Source organism: Geotrypetes seraphini, chromosome 1 (assembly GCF_902459505.1).
Source record: "Geotrypetes seraphini chromosome 1, aGeoSer1.1, whole genome shotgun sequence".
In the NCBI taxonomy this organism is placed as follows: domain Eukaryota; kingdom Metazoa; phylum Chordata; class Amphibia; order Gymnophiona; family Dermophiidae; genus Geotrypetes; species Geotrypetes seraphini.
In genome coordinates this window covers 247,837,128-247,857,986 of record NC_047084.1, presented here as the reverse complement: position 1 = coordinate 247,857,986, position 20,859 = coordinate 247,837,128, and the positions used below count along the sequence as shown (strand labels likewise).

The 20,859-nt window shown below is 44.5% G+C and overlaps 1 protein-coding gene across 2 annotated transcripts in view; it reads left to right on the top strand.

The window, feature by feature from the left end:
• The window catches only part of CC2D2A (coiled-coil and C2 domain containing 2A), a 190,976-nt gene that overhangs the window by 103,551 nt on the left and 66,566 nt on the right, over nt 1-20,859 (top strand). For both annotated transcript variants that reach the window (XM_033948896.1, XM_033948903.1), the window contains exons 23-24: nt 5,301-5,468; nt 8,918-9,020. In XM_033948896.1, the coding sequence (XP_033804787.1) occupies nt 5,301-5,468; nt 8,918-9,020 (271 nt within the window). The remainder of the gene's footprint in view (nt 1-5,300; nt 5,469-8,917; nt 9,021-20,859) is intronic.

Here is a 20,859-nt window from a genome sequence, read left to right as displayed (position 1 = left end):
GAGTCTCTGCTCAGGATACACAGTTTTGGAAGATTCATCATTTGTGTGTAAGTGGCAGCACTTGCATATGTATTGCCTATCCGCATTCAGGAAGCCTTTTTTAAATACCCTGGACTTGGACATCCATTTTCTAATCTAGAGGGGTGTCTTGGTAACCTAAACACTGTCCTTTTTTAAGGGTATCTTGTGAATTGAGGAGTCTAAATTTAGGAGCACAGGGATAGTTTTAAATTGGAAAAAAAAAATTTATTAGGACAGTCAGCTAAACCATGAATGCATAGCGATATCCATTTTAGCTATATGGATATCTTTGTGTGTATATTCAGTGAGGATATCTCTACGTTATGGTTGTCTAGAAAAGCCTAAAGCTGGAAAAACTGTGCAAGTTGAAGTTTTTCTCATGAATTTGATTGTGCTTGATCAGAAAATAATTTTTAAAATTTTTTTAAAGCCCAGGTATGTACCTATTTTTTGTTTTATATCTGTGGGTACATTTTCCTGAAAAGAACCAAAACAAAACTGCAGAAAAATGTGCAAGGTGCAGGAATTTATTCAATAAAAGTCATAAAAACATATATAACATATATAAACCAATTGTATCCAAAAACTGGTTCTTGTGTAGTGGACCTGACACGGCCCGTGTTTTGAAAAACACTTCTTCCTCAGGGGTACTTGATGGATGGTACGTAGAGTTTCAAAAGACCGGATTGGATGAAAATAAAATCTCAAACAGAACAGTGTTTCTCAGTGCAGCACTATCGACAGGAGTTTTCACAACTGTTCCATTTGAGATTTTGTTTGTTTCCATCCAATCCGGTATTTTGAAACTCTACGTACCATCCATCAGGGACTACTGAAGAAGAAGTGTTTTTTGAAACAAGGACCAGTTTTTGGATACAATTGGTTTATGTTATATATGTTTTTATGACTTTTATTGAATAAATTCCTGCACCTTGCACATTTTTCTGCAGTTTTTGTTGGTTCTTTTTTGCCTTGCCTTTCGGTACATTTTCCTGGGCAGTTTTCAAATGAAAAGGCTTTTCCTTTGAAATTTAGTGAAGCTCTACAGAGAAAAGTACCTTTGGGCTTTGTAGCTGTCTGCAGACTTTTGCAAATTGCCCTAATGGTGAGAGTGCATGCTGAGGAAAAGGAGACTGTCTAATTACCGAATAAGCACATAGTATGAATTAAATTGTTCTTTATTTCATGCAAGTACACACTTTACTAAATTCCCTGAAAATAGACAAATCGTAAGTTTTGATTACCTTGTTTTTACACTCAAGGTTACCATCATACTGGGTTTTAAAGTAACATAGGGCCCCTTTTACAAAGCCGATTCCCACAGTGGCTGGTGGTAATCACACTGAAGCTCATAAGGAATTAATGAGCTTTGGTGCCCACTAGCGCTGCTTTGTGAAAGGGGAGGATAGTTTATGAAATTCCAAATTCCTGTTAAAGAGGGAGCACCTTTGTTTTAGTATTTTTCTTAAGTTAGCCCATGTTTCCACGTTTTAGTGAATGGCATTTGTAAAATCTATTATATTTCCCTCTTTAAGCATTCTGGCCCAGATTCTGTAAACGACGCCGTTGGCAGCCGTCGATATCGTGTCCATCATGTCATGGTGCCATGTAGAGAATCGCGCCTTCGGGAAAGATAGGCGCCAGAAATGTAGGCCAGGGTTTTCAAGACCTACTTTTCCGGTGCCTACCTTTGACGGGAATCGCGCCTACGGAGGTGATCTATGGCGCCTAACACCACATCCGGCATTAGCCATGCCTAAGTGGCATTAGGCATCGTAAAGTGCCTCCACAGGCACGATTCTGGTGCTGTTTTATTAGGCGCAGGTAGGAGCCTTGAAAATTCTTTTATAAGGTCTTTTTAAACAGCGTTTTGCACTTACAGCCACTTAACTTAAGGCACTGTTTGTAGAATATGGGCTTCTGTGTATAGTTAATGTAAATATTTCTTTTTTTGCATATCTGTCTCTATTTTCTTTTATTCTGCTGTTCCTTGTATACTAAGTTCTGGTGGTCCAGGGTATGTCATGACAAGTTATCATTCTTTTCCCTTTCTTTCCTCCACTTTTTATTCTGCTATAGAATAAGGGTTGTACTCTCAAGTTAGGCACAAAAACTACAGAAATTGTGCACATATTCCACTAACCTATAGCTATACTGTAATATAGAAGTAAACATTCCCATGTAAATGTGACATACCTAAAATGAATAATCTCAAGTTTTTTTATTAATACAAAAAAAGGGAAGCAAAGGACTATGTCCCTTTGGCCACGAGCCTGAAACCAGTCCGCACTGTTTAAAAAGTACCTGCTCAGCCTTAGTAGTAGTATAATTAGAGATCCTTTTCCTAGTGACTTAAACATGGCAAATTTAAAAGATAAAATTTCAAGTTGATACAGGGCATTACTGCTTCTTTTGTGTATATTTAAAAAATAATAGATTTATCTGGTCTATGTAATTAAATTTTGTAAAAGTTTTAGCATGCAACTTGTAAAATTTTAACATGCAGTGCAATAAATTTTACCAAATAATGGCACATTAAAACTTTCCCTTATGGCGTCGGTAGTAAAGTGGGGGTGAATATACGGTAGTATAATGCTTGTTGGTTTTCTAATGTTAACTTGTCTGAAGGGAAAGGGTGAACTGGGGAGATTTCAACTTGTCTTCCCATGCTGGATTGTGGGAATAGGGGAAGAAAGGGGAGAGGTAAGATGCTGGACTGTCTTAGGTGGGGGAGGAGGGCAGAGCCACAGTATTGAATGTTCATCCAGATGTCCACCAGCTTTGCACCAGCCCTGAGTAGACATTCCAGATGCAGGCTTCTATGACCTGTTAATGAATAACTGATGATCTAGCAGTAGAATTTAGGAGAACCTGAAGGTGCACACTGCATACATACTTAGACAACCTGCCAATAAGCAAAGTAAAACCAAACTTTTGCAAAAATCCGGCAAGATTATTCATCATAAGGAATAAAAAGGAACTCAGAACTTTCATGGCTCCATACCATTACTAATTTGTAAAGCTTTGAGCCATAATTTATAATCACTGGTCCAAAAAAACCCCCTCCATATTTCATGTAGGCTATTCACCGTGCTTTATATTCATTAGTCCCCTCCCCCCAAAAAAAACCCTCCATAATTTATACAGGCTGTTCACCATTTACCTCTAATTTTATATCAGTGCCAACATCATGGTTATGTAATATATGTAAGCAGATAGACTAGTCTGCCCAAAAATAACACTCCTTATCAATTTCTGATTAAACATATGCATATTCTTGATCTTGATCTTTCTTTGCCATTTGTGGACACAGACTGTAGAAGTCGTCCTGGTTTTGTTAGGCCTCTGTGTTTTTGCATAGAATAGGCTCCTATCACGAATCATCCAGCTGCCTAGTTCAAGGTGCCCTGTTACAAAATTTCCTCCCCCTCCCCCATGTGCTCGCTCGGTTTTATTGCCTAGGCCTCTGTATGCAGTTACATTTTTTTCCTTTTAGGTTGTTCAAAATTCAAATATATAAGGACTAAAGAGGTTCCCTTATATTTAATTAGTAGTATATGAATGTGCATGTATTAAAAAGCTGAGTGACAAAATCTTCCTACTCAAGAGGTTAAATGGCACTTACATTTATGAAGGGTATACATCAATAAATTGCTGAACTGAGAGTAAGCCCTTTAAATCCTTTGTTGTATGTATTTATAGTTTTGTATATATCATGCTGGGTGCTGTCTGCTGACAGTCCACAGTTCTAAAAAAAAAAAAAAAAATTGCTGTTGCTAGCTATGGTTCAGTTAGCATCAGTGAAACAGATCATGGGTGCTTGGGGATTGTGTTGTAGGGTCAAACAACTTCATTGATTATTATTATGTGTGTGCTCTACAAGGGGAGAATTATATTTCCCATCAGGTGTTATTAAAGATTGTTTATTAAGCTTATAATGGAAACCTAAAAGTGGTGTTTCCCTAAAATTTGAAAAAATGTGACACCCCCCCTTTAATAAAGATAAAAAGAACAAATATGAAAGAAATAGGACTTAATAAATTTAAAAATGCAAAATGACAGAGTGAACACTATGTAAATAGTAATGAATGAAGTAATAAAGCCATTGCGGTAGTTCATTTAAATACAAAGTAGTTTGATTAAGCAAACAACTTTCAGGTGATACCCTTTTCTCTGAAGATAACCTGTAATTGGTGACAAATATGGATTACATGACCGTGTATAATGCCAAGCAAAATGAACATGACGGGATTTCCAGTAAAAAATGAAGGCCAGGTTTTTTAATGTATGTCATTAGCAAAGGAGGCAAATCAGTCAAATTTAGTCATTCAATTTTTGAACAGCTTTCAGGCAAGGTTGGGTCGAAGTAAGCTAGATCTATAGGACAATTCTGTAACTACATGTTCTGTAAGTTACATGCATTAGGGCGAGTCTTGCATCTATTCCAGACAGAAGATGCCAACTATTTAGCAATCCAAACTGTCCCCTTCCGATTCCTTTTCCCCAAACAGAAGGTTGCAGTATTAGCTGTGGTGTCCTTTGTGCTTGTTTTCAGAGAAAGTGAAGTTGTCTATCTATAATCCAGTATATAATATGTTCTTTGAAGATGGCAGTTTTACTATTCATATACTACAGTTTCATCATACAGTATATTAAGAGCATTCCTTCTTGGTATTTTAACAAGTAGTTTGACGCCATCTACTGGCTTCATTTATACACCCCTGAGAAAGGCTTTCTAAGCCGAAACACGGACTGTGTTGGGGTCTAGTACTAAAAGGATTAAAAGACTCTTTATTAAGCTCAAATTACCTTTTACATATGTTTTAATTATTTGTATGTTATCAATAAAATCTATTGTCCTTCAAGTTGGATGACTGTGACCCTTTCCCACTCTTTTTTTGTCTCGTTTACTATCTTTACCTCCTTTCCTAGGCAGTTCTGTCTCTTCTGTAAGTTTAACTGAAACAGTGAGGCTATCACAGGCCAATCTTGGGCTTTTGCAGTAAAACTGAGTTTCTACTTGATCCCACAATTGGTCCCAACACTCACTTTGTGCCGAGTAAACTGCTTTCAGCAGATGCTGAACTAAATCAATTTCTGACTAATTTTTAAAAGTTGCACGCCATCAGGTCTGCTCAAAATGAGAAAATCAGTTCAAAATAAAAAGGTATCACCTGGAACTTCTTTGCCAATCTTTATTTCAACAAAGAGGAACCGGGGGGGGGGGGGGGGAGTGTTTACATATTGGGAAATTCTAATGTTTTACTTTGTCATATCAGTCTGCTGGGAGTTGGCCTTTTCAAATTAGCTGAACCAAAGCGACCACTGAAGCCAAGCCGGAAAGAAAGAAAGAAAGTCACTGCTCAAAATCTATCAGATGGGGATATTATACTTTTGGTCAACATTGTTAGAGCTTACGATATTCCTGTTCGAAAACCATCTACAAGGTAGGTATCTACCAGAATTCTAGCATCTGAAGGGTAATTTTCTGTTACTTCTAAATTTAAAAATTAGCTCTTTGCTCAAGAGAGAGACAGAAAGTCATATCCTCTGTTTATTTCTTAACCAATCAAAAGATTGTCAGTGTGAATGAGTCTTGCAACACTCCAAAATTTTTGAAAACCTCCATAGAAAAACCTCCATAGACTTCAGCTAATTCAAAACGCCGCGGCCAAGCTTATTTTCGCAAAAGGCAAGTTCGACCACGTTTCCCCACTCCTCTCCAAGCTTCACTGGCTCCCAGTATACTCCAGAGTCCTCTATAAATGTGCCTGCATAGCCTTCAAGATTCTACATGGCGTCCTTCCTCCTGTTATCCCACTCTTCTGGAATTCCTCAAACCCGCTCTCGACTAGATCCTCCCAAAAATTGAAACTATCTTTCCCTTCTATAAAAGGTATATCCCGCGCAGGAAAACTTGGAACATCCCTCCCCTTTAGAACCACAGAACTCTGGAACAACCTTTCTTCCCCGCTCAGAAATTCTAGCTCCTTCCAATCCTTCCGCAAACACTTGAAAACTTGGCTCTTTTCAAAAATCTAATCACCTCCCGTGCTCTAGTATCCTGTCCCCCTCTATCTCCTCAGTCCCTCTCCTATTTCCTTTCCTTGTAGTTCCTTTCCTCTCAACCTCTGTAAACCGTGCCGAGCTCTGCGCACGCGGAGATGGTGCGGTATACAAATCTAAGGTTTAGTTTAGTTTAGTTTAGAAAATGTACTCCAGTGTTGATAAAGTTAACTTGATGTCTCTAAGAACTGTATATAACATACTAGATTTGAATGCATAACTTAATTAGAACTGCAAGGACTTCTTACACAAAGCACATAATGTATATAGAAGCCTCTCATGTTCATTAATATGCATAAGGAGGGTATTGTGTTTAGAAAATGGTTAACTCCTAAAGTGATCATTTTGGTTTGACTCCAGAATGTCTTTGTGATATCATCTATGGAAGCAATGGATTCAGTAGTTTCATCTAGCCAGAGGTGATCTGTTGCATAATTGCTTTCTAATTCCAGTCAAACAACAAAATAATCCAAAAGGAAGGAAAAAACCCTATGAACAAACTAAGTAAACCAAAGAAGGAGTGGGGAAGGGACTGATTGGATTGAAGGCATATAAACAAAGACGCCTGGAAATTTGCACACAGCATCAAACTGAAACTTATATGGCATCTTTGTTTACAGTATAATCTCATTATAATGGACTCGCTTATAGCGGACGAGGTCCGCTGGTCCGGCCGTGCGCCATTATAAACATACAGAAAATCATCGCATATAGCAGACTCGCATATAACGGACTTTCGGATATAACGGACAACCAATTTGGTCCCCAGAGCCGCTTTTAGCTGTAGTTTTCTTCGGCTATAATGGACATGCAGGCTCCGCCTACAAGGCGCGTGGCATGCCGGTGATATAGTATCAAAATGCAGCCCAGAAAAAAATGACAAGCGTATTTTTCTTTCCAGTACAGTACGACATAATGCTTTAGAACATCTTTTAGTGTTCTGGTTTTGCAATCAGTTCGTGCCATATTGCTGAGTTTTGTAATTGATGTTGCTGATATGCTTGTGCAGTGACTGTTGTTCATTGATTGAACGTTGTTTCAAGTTGACCTAAATAAAGTTTTTAAAAAATGCAACTCTGGATATAATGGACTCTGGATATAATGAGCCATTTTTCCAGGTCACTTGAAGTCTGTTATAACAAGATTATACTGTATACTAGTGTTTAAGCCCATTACATTAACGGGTGCTAGAGTAGATGTCTGTCTATCTTTTTTTTTTTTCTTTGTCTCTCTCTCTCCTTGGATGCTGTCTGTCATTCTTTCTGTCTGTGTCTCTCCCTGGCCCCCTGTCTGTCTGTCTTTCTTTCTCTGTCTCCCTGCCTGCCTGTATTTCTCTGTTGTGCCATGCCTGCCTGTCTCCCTGTGGCCCCCTTCCTATGTCCTTAGTGCCCTCAGTGCCTCCTTCCTATGTCCTTAGTGTCCCATCCTATGTTCTTAGTGCCCTCATTGCCTCCTTGCTATGTCCTTAGTGCCCCCAGTGCCACCTTCTTATGTCCTTAGTGTCCCATCCTATGTCCTTAGTGTCCCCAGTGCCACCTTCCTATGTCCTTAGTGCCCTCAGTGCCTCCTTCCTATGTCCTTAGTGCCCCCAGTCCCTCCGTCCTGTGTCCTTAGTGCCCCCAGTGCTTCCTTCCCGTGTCCTTAGTGCCCTCAATGCCTCCTGTGTCCTTAGTGCCCTCAGTGCCTCCTATGTCCTTAGTGCCCCCAGTGCCTCCTTCCTATGTCCCCCTCACTGCTTTTCAGACTTTGTCCCACCCCCACCTCCAAAGTCTGCCTGCCTGCCTCCCTCCCTCCCTCCCATCTACCTGTGCTGTCTAACCCTTGAGCAGCATCTTTCCATCTCCCCCCCCCCCCGCCACTAACGCCACCGTGCAGCCGACCCCACTGACCCTCCCATCCAACCCTCCCACCGCGAGACGACCAACAAACCTCCTGGCTCCAGCGGGGTCCGCAGCATTCTAAATACGCTGCTTCGGGGCCTTCTACTGCCCTGATTTCCTCTGATGCGTCCCTGATGATGTCATCGGGGATGCAGCAGAGGAAATCAGGGCAGTAGAAGGCCCCGAAGCAGCGTATTTAGAATGCAGCGGACCCCGCTGGAGCCAGGAGGTTTGTCGGTCGTCTCGCGGTGGGAGGGTCAGATGGGAGGGTCAACGGGGGTTCGGATGCTGCAGGGAGGGGTGCACGCGGGGGGGGCGACGATGACGAACAGAGGGCATTACAGTGAGTCAGGGCGGGAGGAGGGGAGTGGCCAGAGTGTTCCCTACCGCCGCGTTCTAAAATAGAATCTAAATTAGAATCGGCCACGGATCAGTAAACACGGTGGCAGGGATCACGAAACCCTAAGTGTGCATGCGCGCTTAGGGTTTTATTATATAGGATGCCTTCAATCCAGCTTTATCAACCTTTAAGCCTTGTCATTTGAAGAGTCTCTCAATGAGCACCATCTAGTGGGCCGACCCATGAGGAAGACTTCTCTACAGAAGCCAAAACATGGACCATGTTGGGTCCATAAAATTCATAAGACTTGGACTTTTCTAAGGCTTGGTTTTACATATATGATTTTAATGCTATTTTTTGCTTATAATAAAATTGTATTTGTTCCTTAAAGTTGATGTGTTCAGTCCCTTCCCCACGCCTTCTTTAGTTTTTCTAATTCCAGTGCCATGCCCAAGAGTTCTAGAAGTCACGAAAGAAACCTGCAATTAGTAGCTGTTCAAATAAAGATATGCCTGCGCTTATACCATGTGTATGAGCTCAATAATAAGTCCTAAATATTCAAAGAAGAAACTGTACAGACATTACAACATATTTTATGTATTTTCTTTAGCAAACTTGTACAATCTAGATTGGCAAGGTCTTTCAGTGAAATGACTGCTGTTTCTCCATCACCTCAGAGTCCTGCTCCAAATACAGACTGGACAGTCAACCAGGTATGATATAAGAGGAATGTGTAAGCAGATGTAATATGCTTGGTGAGGCGGTGACTGCTTTAGACTGTCTAAATGTTCTTATTCAGATGAATCATGTGTAACATTTCTAGAATATTTTTTTCACTGTTTGCAGTCACTGAAGTTTTACTAGCAGGGAGGATAATTTTGTAAAAATAAAAAAAAAAGCACCCAGGATGTCAAGACACATCATTGCATATAATGTGCCTGTTTCATAAAGGCAATCTTCCAGAAACAGCACCTTAATAGAAGAATAAATACAAGTAGGGCAGGACCATCATATATGAGGCATCGTAAACCTTACCTTATAAACAATCTCCACATTTCTAATTATCAGTTCTGTGCCCTTTGAGGGAAATTCTGTAAGAGGCACCTAAAGTTAGGCACCTAACTTAATTAGTAAATGGGCTTCAATTATGAGCTTTAACAAGCGCTTAATTGAAAGAAATAAACATTAATTGGGCAATAGGCGTTTATGTTCTTAGGTGCGATTCTATAAAAGACAGGTGCCTAACTCCAAAATAGGTGTATTTAGGAATGGAGATGGACTTAGGCACCACTAGGTGCAATTCTTTAAAGGACTTAGGTACCTATATAGTAGACCTTTAAAACCTTGACCTACTGATGTCTAGGTTTTAACTTAAAGTCTTCTCAAAAACACCTCTAAAAATCTACCAGTTGTACAGCCAGATATAATAGCTAGCCTTTTATCTTACTGTCTTTCTTCTTATTCAGTATAAATTTTGTATTCTTTTTACTCTTTCATATACTAACTCTTTCATATACTAATATCACTTTAGAGTTAACTGAGCACTTTAAAGTGAATGAAGTAATAATAGTTAGCATATGAAAGTGTAAAAAGAATACAAAATTTATACTGAGCCAGTGGCGATATTACCACATAAAGCTCACCACTATGAAAGTTTATTGATGCGGCGGAGTGGTGGGGCTGAGGCTCAGAATAAGAAGAAAGACAGTAAGATAAAAGGCTAGCTTTTATAGCTGGCTGTACAACTGGTAGATTTTTAGAGGGGTTTTTGAGAAGATTGTGAAGTAATTGCCTCTAAGAAAAAGAAAAATCTAAACTACATCTTTAGGGAAATGGAACAGGTTTTAACTTAGGCACGATTCTGTAATAGGCACTTAAGTGTGATTGACAAGAGACAGGCACCTATCAAATTAGACACCATTTACAGAATTTCCGCTTTTGTGGGTCCAGTTATTTTTATATGTTTTTTATTTTATGGTAATCCTATATAATAAAAAGCTAGCCGCGCATGCGCACTCAGACCTGCGTGATCTGTCTTCCCTGATCCGTAGGTCCGTGGCCAGAGTGCGTATGCGGCGGCTACACAAAGCGGGAGAAAGACTCAGGATGGGAGGATGCGCCGCAGCAAAGTGCTGCAAAGGTACTGTAGACACATAGAAGACACATATCGCTTCTACACAAACCTCCCTCCAGCGTTGGCAGTCGCAGCACGTTAAACAGGCTGGGTCGCGACTTTCTCCTGCAATTGAGTCCCTCTGCCGCGTCACTAATGATGTCATCAATGACGTGACAGATAGACTCAACGGCAGAAGAAAGCCACGACCCAGCCTGTTTAGTGTGCTGCGGCTGCCAACGCTGGAGGGAGGTTTGCTATTAAAGTCATCTCGCCGGAAGGGTCGCAAAGTCAGCGGGGGTTGGGCTGGGAGGCGAGAGAACCGTCTGCCTCGGGTGCTTCAGGCAGCAGCAGCGTTTACAATTCGCTGCTGTTGCGGCTTCAGGCCTTCCTCTCTGGCCGGTCCTGCCTATTATCCCAGGACAAGCAAGCAGCATATTCTTAACGCATGGGTGACGTCACCGACGGAGCCCCGGTACGGACCTTTTTAACAAGAAAGTTCTAGTTGGCCGCACCGCGCATGCGCGAGTGCCTTCCCGCCCGACGGAGGAGTGCGTGGTCCCCAGTTTCTTCGTTTCCGCGGAGCGAAGAAGACGCATGTGTTTTCAACGGCCGTTGAAAAACTAATTTTTGCCTTCCCGCTCGCGTATTTTCTCACTTTTTCCTATTTTTCTTATTGGATTCCCTTTATTTTTGTTTTCAAAAAAAAAAAAAAAACTCATCGAGTTTTCCTTATTTTTTCAGGCCGGCACCGGCGGGGCCTGTTGCCACCATACAGGCCTCCGGATTTGATTTGCGGAGGCCATGTTTCCCTTCATGCCCCCTCAACCGGGTTTTAAGAAGTGCCAGCGGTGTGCACGCCCGATCTCCCTCACCGACCCACACAATTGGTGCCTCCAGTGCTTGGGTCCAGAGCATCGGGCTGACACCTGCACCCGCTGTGCTACGCTTAAAAAGCGTTCTTTGAAAAATCGGCAGATCCAGCAAAATATTTTGTTTGGTACCAGATCTGCCATGGAACTGGCTGCGACGTCGACGGCACCACAAAAGTCGGCACCGACGACATCGACACCACCGGACCCTTCCTCGGGGTCGTTGGGCCCAGGTAAGCCGGCTAAGAAGCCTCCCACTTCCCTTGAGCGCCCTCCTGCCACGGTTGCGACACCGGCCCTCCCGGCACCGCTCCGGCCCCGCAAATGCTCCGCTCCGATCTCAGTGAGTGCCTCATCATCGGCCTCCTCATCGCCGGAGCGTAGAGCGGCACCTATGGTACCGAAGAAGAAAAAAGCAGTACCGGTGCCTCCCCTGGATGACCGCATCGCGGCCATACTCCAAACACAGTTACAGGAGCAGCTGCAACAACAGCTCCAACAACTGTTGCCGGCGTTGCTGGCACCGCACCTTCCGGTACGAGACCGGTCCGAGCCTCACACTGTCCCATCGGTGTCGACCCCCCTCGGTACCGATTAATACTTCCATGCCGGTGCTCTTGGCAGAAACACCTACAGTACATACCCGTGATGTTGCCGACCCTGTCCGGTCCCAGGAACGACATCGGTCTTCCTCACCCGGTACCGCCTCGATGCGCTCAGGCAAATCTCTTTCAAAGACCCGCCATGCCGAGCCCTCCACACCGATGTCCAAACATACGCACCCCGACGTTAGGGACCCAGACTTGTGGGAAGACTCCCCTCACGGTACCGAGGAGGACGTTTCATCAACCGATGAAGAACCCTCCATGACCGACACCGTCTCAAAACCAGAGCAATCCTCTTTCTCCAAATTCCTTAGGGAGATGTCAGCAGCTCTTTCCATTCCCTTAGAGTCCGACTCTAAAAAGTCTCAGGCTTTCCTCGATGCCCTCGACTTTGAGCAACCTCCCAAAGAATTTCTGAAGTTGCCCGTCCACGACATCTTACCGGAAACTTTCTATAAAAACTGGGAAGCTCCCCTCACTGTTCCTGGAGCCCCTCGTAAATTGGATAGCTTGTACCGGGTTATTCCAATCTCAGGGTTTGACAAACCTCAATTGCCCCACGAGTCCCTCCTGGTGGAATCTACTTTGAAGAAATCTCAGGGTTCCAATGTATATGCCTCCACCCCTCCTGGCAGAGAGGGAAAAACCATGGATAAATTTGGTAAGCGCCTTTTCCAAAATGCCATGTTAGCCAATAGAGCCAACAACTACACCTTCCACTTCTCCTTCTACATGAAGCATCTGGTACAACAGCTCTCCTCCTTACAGAAATATCTTCCTGAACGTAAGGTCCCTCTTTTCCAGCAACATATTTCCAGCCTCCTCCAACTCAGGAAATTCATGGTTCGCTCCATCTACGACTCATTTGAGCTGACCTCTCGCGCATCTGCCATGGCGGTGGCCATGCGCCGTTTGGCATGGCTGAGAGTCTCTGACCTAGACATTAACCACCAGGACCGCCTGGCTAACGCACCTTGTCTGGGTGATGAACTCTTCGGAGAGTCCCTGGACTCAACAACCCAGAAACTCTCAGCACATGAGACCAGGTGGGACATTCTGATTAAACCTAAAAAGAAGACTCCACCTGCTCGCACCTACAGACAGCAGTCTTCCTACCAGCGCAGGTTCTCGGCCAGACCTCTCAACCCGCCTCAACAGCAGCCATGCCGACCTCGGCAACAACATCAAACTCAGGCTCGCTCTCAGTCTCACCAACCTGCCAAGCCTCTACCTCCGTTAAAACCATCTCAGCCCTTTTGACTCTTTTCTCCAGGGCATAGCCAGTCTCCCAACATCATTGCCTCTTCCTCAGCCTATCGGAGGTCGCCTCCAACTTTTCCTCAGCCGTTGGGAGGTCATCACATCAGACCAATGGGTCCTCAACATCATTCGCCACGGCTACTCTCTCAACTTCCAGACTCTTCCACCAGACAATCCTCCTGTAGAGTCTGCTTCTCACTCCTCCCAAACCCCCCTCCTCCTGAGGGAGGTCCAATCCCTCCTTCTTCTCAATGCCATCGAAGAGGTGCCTCCGGACCAATGGGGTCAGGGATTCTACTCCCGCTACTTCCTGGTTCCCAAGAAGACAGGAGACCTCCGCCCCATCCTCGATCTCAGGGACCTCAACAAGTGTCTGGTCAAAGAGAAGTTCAGAATGCTCTCCCTGGCCACGCTTTACCCTCTTCGCTCTCAACACGACTGGCTATGTTCCCTAGACCTCAAAGAGGCCTACACTCACATCCCCATCCATCTGAATTCACGTCGCTACCTCCGCTTTCAGATTCAGCACCGCCACTATCAGTACAAGGTACTTCCCTTTGGCCTCGCATCATCGCCCAGGTGTTCACCAAGTGCCTTATTGTGGTGGCGGCCTTCCTCAGGTCTCACAACCTCCAGGTGTTCCCCTACTTGGACGATTGGTTGGTGAAAGCAACTACGTCTCCACTTGTGCTGCAAGCCACTCATCACACCATCTCTTTCCTCCATCTCTTGGGGTTCGAGATCAACTACCCCAAGTCGCATCTGCTTCCCACACAGCGACTTCAGTTCATCGGAGCAGTTCTCGACACCACTCTGATGAGGGCGTTTCTCCCCTTCGACCGACACCGGACCCTGCTCCACCTCTGTCATCAGGTGCTCCTTCATCAAACCATCCCTGCTCGACAGATGATGGTCCTCTTGGGCCACATGGCCTCGACGGTCCATGTACTTCCTCTGGCACGACTCCACCTCAGAACACCTCAGTGGACTCTAGCCAACCAATGGTCACAGACCACGGATCCTCTTTCTCATCCCATCTCTGTGACATCGTCTCTTCAGCAATCTCTTCAATGGTGGTTGAACTCCTCCAATCTGGGGTCTACTCTTTCATCTACCCCCTCACTCCATGATCATAACCACGGATGCCTCCCCCTATGCGTGGGGAGCTCACCTGGGAGATCTACGTACCCAGGGACTCTGGACCCCTCAGGAGCGTCAACATCACATCAATTTCCTGGAACTCAGAACCATGTTCTATGCTCTCAAGGCCTTCCAGCACCTTCTCTGCCCTCAGGTTCTTCTCCTGTGCACAGACAATCAAGTCGCCATGTACTACATAAACAAGCAAGGCGGCACCGGATCTCGCCTCCTCTGTCAGGAGGCTCTCCGCATCTGGACCTGGGTCACAGACCACAGTCTCTTCCTCAAGGCTGTCTACATCCAGGGCGAACAGAACTCCCTGGCCGACAATCTCAGCCGCATCCTTCAACCTCACGAGTGGACTCTGGACCCTCCAACACTCCGCTCCATCTTTGCTCGCTGGGGCACTCCACAGGTGGACCTCTTTGCAGCTCCTCACAACCATCAGCTGCCCCAGTTCTGTTCCAGACTCTTCTCTCCTCACCGTCTGGCCCCGGATGCATTCCTGCTCGACTGGACAGATCGGTTCCTCTATGCCTTTCCTCCACTCCCTCTGATGTTGCGGACGTTATACAAACTCCGCAGGGACAGGGCCACCATGATTCTCATCGCTCCTCGGTGGCCTCGCCAACACTGGTTCTCCCTCCTGTTTCAGCTCAGCTCCAGGGAGCCCATTCCTCTTCCTGTGTTTCCTACTCTACTTACACAACAACGTCAGTCTCTACTGCATCCCAATCTGTCTTCGCTCCACCTGACAGCTTGGTTTCTCTCGGGCTGACCTCCAGAGAATCTGTCTCAGCCTGTCCGTCGCATTTTGGATGCCTCCAGGAAACCGGCCACTCTCCAATGTTACCATCAGAAGTGGACCCGGTTTTCCTCTTGGTGTCTCCTGCATCATCACGATCCCACCTCATTGGCGGTGGAAACTGTACTGGACTATTTGCTCTCTCTGTCCGATGCTGGCCTCAAGTCTACCTCAATCAGAGTCCACCTCAGTGCCATCACTGCGTTTCATGAGCCTATCCTCGGAAAACTTCTCACGGCTCATCCTCTGGTTTCCCGGTTCATGAGAGGCCTCTTCAATGTCAAACCACCTCTGAAGCCTCCTACTGTCGTCTGGGACCTGAATGTGGTTTTATCAGCCCTCTTGAAACCTCCTTTTGAGCCTCTTGCCACAACTTCGCTCAAACTTCTAACATGGAAGGTGCTTTTCCTCATTGCCATCACCTCTGCCAGGAGGATTAGTGAGCTGCATGCACTGGTCGCCGATCCACCGTTCACTGTTTTTCACCATGACAAGGTGGTTCTGCGTACCCATCCTAAATTCCTTCCCAAGGTGGTCTCGGCTTTTCACCTCAACCAGTCCATTGTGTTGCCTGTCTTTTTCCCTAAACCCCATTCTCATCCTGGGGAACAGGCGTTACACACGCTGGATTGTAAGCGTGCCCTTGCATACTACCTTGACCGTACCAGGGCTCACCGCTCGTCTCCTCAGCTCTTTCTGGCCTTCGATCCTAACCGTCTAGGTCGTCCTGTCTCTAAACGGACGCTTTCCAACTGGCTTGCTGCCTGTATTGCGTTCTGTTATGCGCGGGCCGGTCTCTCACTGGAAGGTGCTGTCACGGCCCACAGGGTCAGAGCTATGACTGCTTCTGTGGCTTTCCTCCGTTCCACGCCCATCGAGGATATCTGCAAGGCTGCCACTTGGTCCTCAGTTCACACGTTCACTACTCACTACTGTCTGGATGCCTTCTCCAGACGGGATGGACACTTCGGCCAATCTGTGTTACAAAATTTATTTTCCTAATGGCCAACCATCCCTCCTCCCTCTCTGTTAGCTTGGAGGTCACCCATGCGTTAAGAATATGCTGCCTGCTTGTCCTGGGATAAAGCACAGTTACTTACCGTAACAGATGTTATCCAGGGACAGCAGGCAGATATTCTTACGTCCCACCCTCCTCCCCGGGTTGGCTTCTTAGCTGGCTTATCTTAACTGGGGACCACGCACTCCTCCGTCGGGCGGGAAGGCACTCGCGCATGCGCGGTGCGGCCAACTAGAACTTTCTAGTTAAAAAGGTCCGTACCGGGGCTCCGTTGGTGACGTCACCCATGCGTTAAGAATATCTGCCTGCTGTCCCTGGATAACACCTGTTACGGTAAGTAACTGTGCTTTTCATGAACACAGGACCGGCCAGAGAGGAATACCTGAAGCCAGCAACAGCAATGAATTGTGAATGCTGCTGTTGCCCGATGAAGTAGTTGAAGGAGGAAAGTGAGCACAGGGGAGAGTGGCTTGGAGGGAAGAACAGATGGCTGGGCATGGAGGGAAGGAGGAAGGTATGCCAGACCAAGGGAAAAGGAAAGAGGAGATGGAGAGAGGCCATATGGGACAGAGAGAGAGGGGGCGCACACTGGATGGAAAGAGAAGAGAGGGCAGTGAATGGAAGGGGCAACATAGAGGGTGAACAGTATTCTAGCACCCATTAATGTAACGGGCTTAATGACTAGTCTTATATAAATTGTTGTCAATTCTTCAAACACCACCACTTTAGGTCAGTAAAAAATCATTAAATACTTAACATACTGCTTCTTCAAAATGCACACACTGTAAGTATGCTGAAGTAAAATCCAACAAGCTCTTTCATCCAATAGTTGTCATCAGCATGATTGCTTTTCAAGCTACGGTTTGCATCAGGGTGTATCAGTCAGTCTATAAATCTCTACAGTCTTCAGCATTTCTTCATTCATTCTGTCTTTCCACCAGATTACTCAGCATATTGTCACACACCCGGTACAGGCTGGTCAGAATGGCTACCGGGCCGTGCGCAAGACTCGAAATCCGGGCGTGCCTTTCTCAGGTGAAAAGCCCTGCTGGTGGTTCAATATCAGCTAATCTATAAAGAAAGACCAGTTAGCTGAGTGTTCAATGAAAAATAGCAGTCCTTTATTTGCCAGTAGCGTGGAAACCAACACTGTAGCTACTGTTCAAAATTCAAATTCAAAATAACAAGTTCAAAACAAAACACAGCTCAGAAGAAATGTCGCCTAAGTCAGCCAAGGTCTGAGCAACTTCTCTTCAGGGTATATCCCTAATAGTCTTAACTGGTTTTTAGTCACAGATAAGGAAAACCATAATTGGTAATTGTAAGTCAATTTGCTTCTTCCAGCCCACTGTGTTAGCCTGGAATTGGACAGGCTCTCCCCTGCCAGTTCAGGTAAGCTGGCGGGGGTGGGGAGTTGCTGAATCCCCTTTACAAAAACTTGCCAGAAAAATGGCCCCACAATCCCAACCCAGGATCTTTTGTGGATTCAATCCCCTCAACTCCCATTAACCTCAAACAGAAGCAAAACTTTCCTTATCTCAAGAAAAGGAAACAAATCCAAAAACATAGTTCACAGTCCTTCAACAATATAGGAGAGTTCTTCTCGAGTGAGCTTTGGAAATGCTCACCCACACACACACAGTTAGCACAAGTCCCAAACAAAATGCAGTGCTAAAAAGAAAAACCCAGGAGAAACTTAGCTTTGATCCATAGCAGTTTCCTCCGGCTCCCAGGGAATGTCCATAGGCTCCTCGGCTTGCACACCATTCAGTAACCTTGGTAGAGAGGGCTCATCCAGATCTCTCATTTCAATCTCGTTCTCAGTTTGGAACCTGGAAGCACCTGGCCATGAGTCTCCTTCCAGAGCTGGATCCAGACTGACTTTACTCAGCTTGCTCTGCTCTATTTGTCCAACCTTCAGAGAGCCACGCCCTACTCTGAATGGGGGTTGGGCAGCCTGGTTCTGAGCTTTCAGCTGTTTTCCTATTAGCCTAAGCAGATGGGGGCTGGGCTGGATAGGAGCTTGTCTCCTATGGGAAGTTTTAACAGGAGCAGCTCTAGGTTTAGAGAACCTTATGTTCTCCTCTGGTTTCCCCTCCTCCCAGACCTCTTGTTCTAGGGCGCCCTTGCCAATGACAGAGCTCTGGGAACTGTTAGAAGGAGGGCTGCTGTACTGGTCTGTTCTCCTAACAGTCAGGGGTTTTTGTCCCTTCTCTGGCACAAACCTAACTCTGGTGCCGGGTTTGTGACAATATGTACAATTTTTGGTTTTTGAGGAGGCAATATACTAAGCTAAGTATTTAGTTATTTCTGTTAACCAGAAGTGGTCACTATGATGGTCCTTACTAACTTATTATTTATTCATCTTTAGAGATGGCGTTTTAAGAAAATAAGAATAGCCATATTGGGTCAAACCAATGGTTCATCTATCCCAGTTTCCTGTTTCCAATAGTGATCGATTCAGGTTACAAGTACCTGGCAAATCATAAAGAGTAAAACAGATTTTATACTGCTTATCCACAGATAACTTATCCTAGTGTATAAAGGAACCCAAAGTGATGGGCTGGGTCAAGAACTGGTTGAGTGGAAGAACAGAGGGTAGTGGTCAGTGGAGATCGTTCTGAGGAAAGGGATGTTACCAGTGCTGTGCTTCAAGGTTCTGTTCTTGGGCTTGTTCTTTTTAACATTTTTATAAGCAATATTGCTGAAGGACTGTCAGGTAAGATTTGCCTCTTTTCGGATGATACCAAAATCTGCAATAGAGTAGACGCCCCTGATGGTGTGAATAACATAAAGAAAGACTTAGCAAAGCTTGAAGAATGGTCTGAAATTTGGCAGCTAAAATTTAATGTTAAGAAATGCAAGGTCTTTCATTTGGGCTGCAAAAACCTGAAGAAACAGTACAGTTTAGGGGGTGAAGAACTTATGTGCATGATAGAAGATCGGGACTTGGGTGTGATTCCATGTGAAGATCTTAAGGTGGCCAAATAGGTTGAAAAGGTAACAGCGAAAGCTAGAAAGATGCTAGGGTGCATAGGGAGAGGTATGACCAGTAGGAAAAAGGAGATATTGATGCCACTGTATAAGACTCCGGTGAGACCTCATTTAGAATATTGTGTACAATTCTGGAGACCGCACCTTCAAAAAGATATAAAAAGGATGGAGTCTGTCCAGAGGAAGGCTACTAAAATGGTGTGTGGTTTTTGTCATAAGTCATATGGAGACAGACCTAAAGATCTTAATATATATACTTTAGAGGAAAGGCAGGAGAGGGTAGATATGATAGAGATGTTTAAATACATACGAGGCGTAAATGTACATGAGTCAGTCTTTCATTTGAAAAGTGCTAGAATGAGAGGATAAAGTTAAGAGGAGTTATCTAAGGAAATACTTTTTTCCAGAAAGGGTGGTAGATGTGTGGAACAGTCTCCCGGAAGAGGTGGTGGACACAGAGATTGTGTTTGAATTCAAGAAAGCCTGGGATAGGCACGTGGGATCTCTTAGAGAGAGGAAAAGATAATGGTTACTGCAGATGGACAGACTAGATGGGCCATTTGGCCTTTATCTGCCCTCATGTTTCTATGTAACCCCAAGAAGATGCTGTTGAATAGATTGCAGTACTTTTTCTGCAGTGTATAGGATGAGGAGACTGGCTAGAAAAATGAGTAATCCTAAATAAATAAAAAAGATCAGTGAGCCAATATGAAGTGCTTGAAGGGGATCCTATATCTGATCAGAAACCAATAGTCCCCTCTCAGCAGAAGAGTAACATGATCAAATCTTTTAGCAGCCACGATCACTGCCCTGTTTTGCACTAGTTGAACCATCTAGAAGAGGAAACTTTGATATCCTGAATTAATGAATTACAGTAGTCTAGCTGACTTACTACCAAGATGAAGCTGAGGTTACAAATAGCTTTGATGTTAAGAATAGATACTCGTAAGATAACAGAAATCATTTTTAGAGCATCAAGACATTTCTTCACTGTGTTGGAAATGAGTGGGTAGAAATTAAGCTCATTAGCCAGAAGCACATCTAGGGCACAACACAATACAATACATTTCTTATATTCTACAATTTCAAAAATTCTGTTTCATTGTGGATTATAACAAAAAAGCCAGTCAGTTACAGGGAAATTTTGAAATATAAGGGGCCAACCAACAAAGTTTGGTTAGTCTCTGTCAAGGGCTTTACATTGCTGAAGGGATAGAAGATAAGGTTTGCCTTTTTGCGGATGATACCAAGATTTGTAACAGAGTAGACACCGTGGAGGGAGTGGAAAACATGAAAAAGGATCTGCAAAAGTTAGAGAAATGGTCTAATATCTGGCAACTAAAATTCAATGCAAAGAAATGCAGAGTAATGCATTTTGGGATTAATAATCGGAAGGAACCGTATATGCTGAGAGGTGAGAGGCTTATATGCACGGAAGGGGAGAGGGACCTTGGGGTGATAGTGTCCAAAGATCTAAAGGTGAAAAACAGTGCAACAAGGCGGTGGCTGCTGCCAGAAGAATGCTGGGCTGTATAAAGAGAGGTGTAACCAGTAGAAGAAAGAAGGTGTTAATGGCCCTGTACAGGTCGTTGATGAGGCCCCACTTGCCAGTATTGTATTCAAGTTTTGGAGACAGTATCTGGTGAAGGACATAAGAAGTGATCCAGAGGAAGGCGACGAAAATGATAGGAGGTTTGCGCCAAAAGACGTATGAGGAGAGACTGGAAGCCCTGAATATTTATACC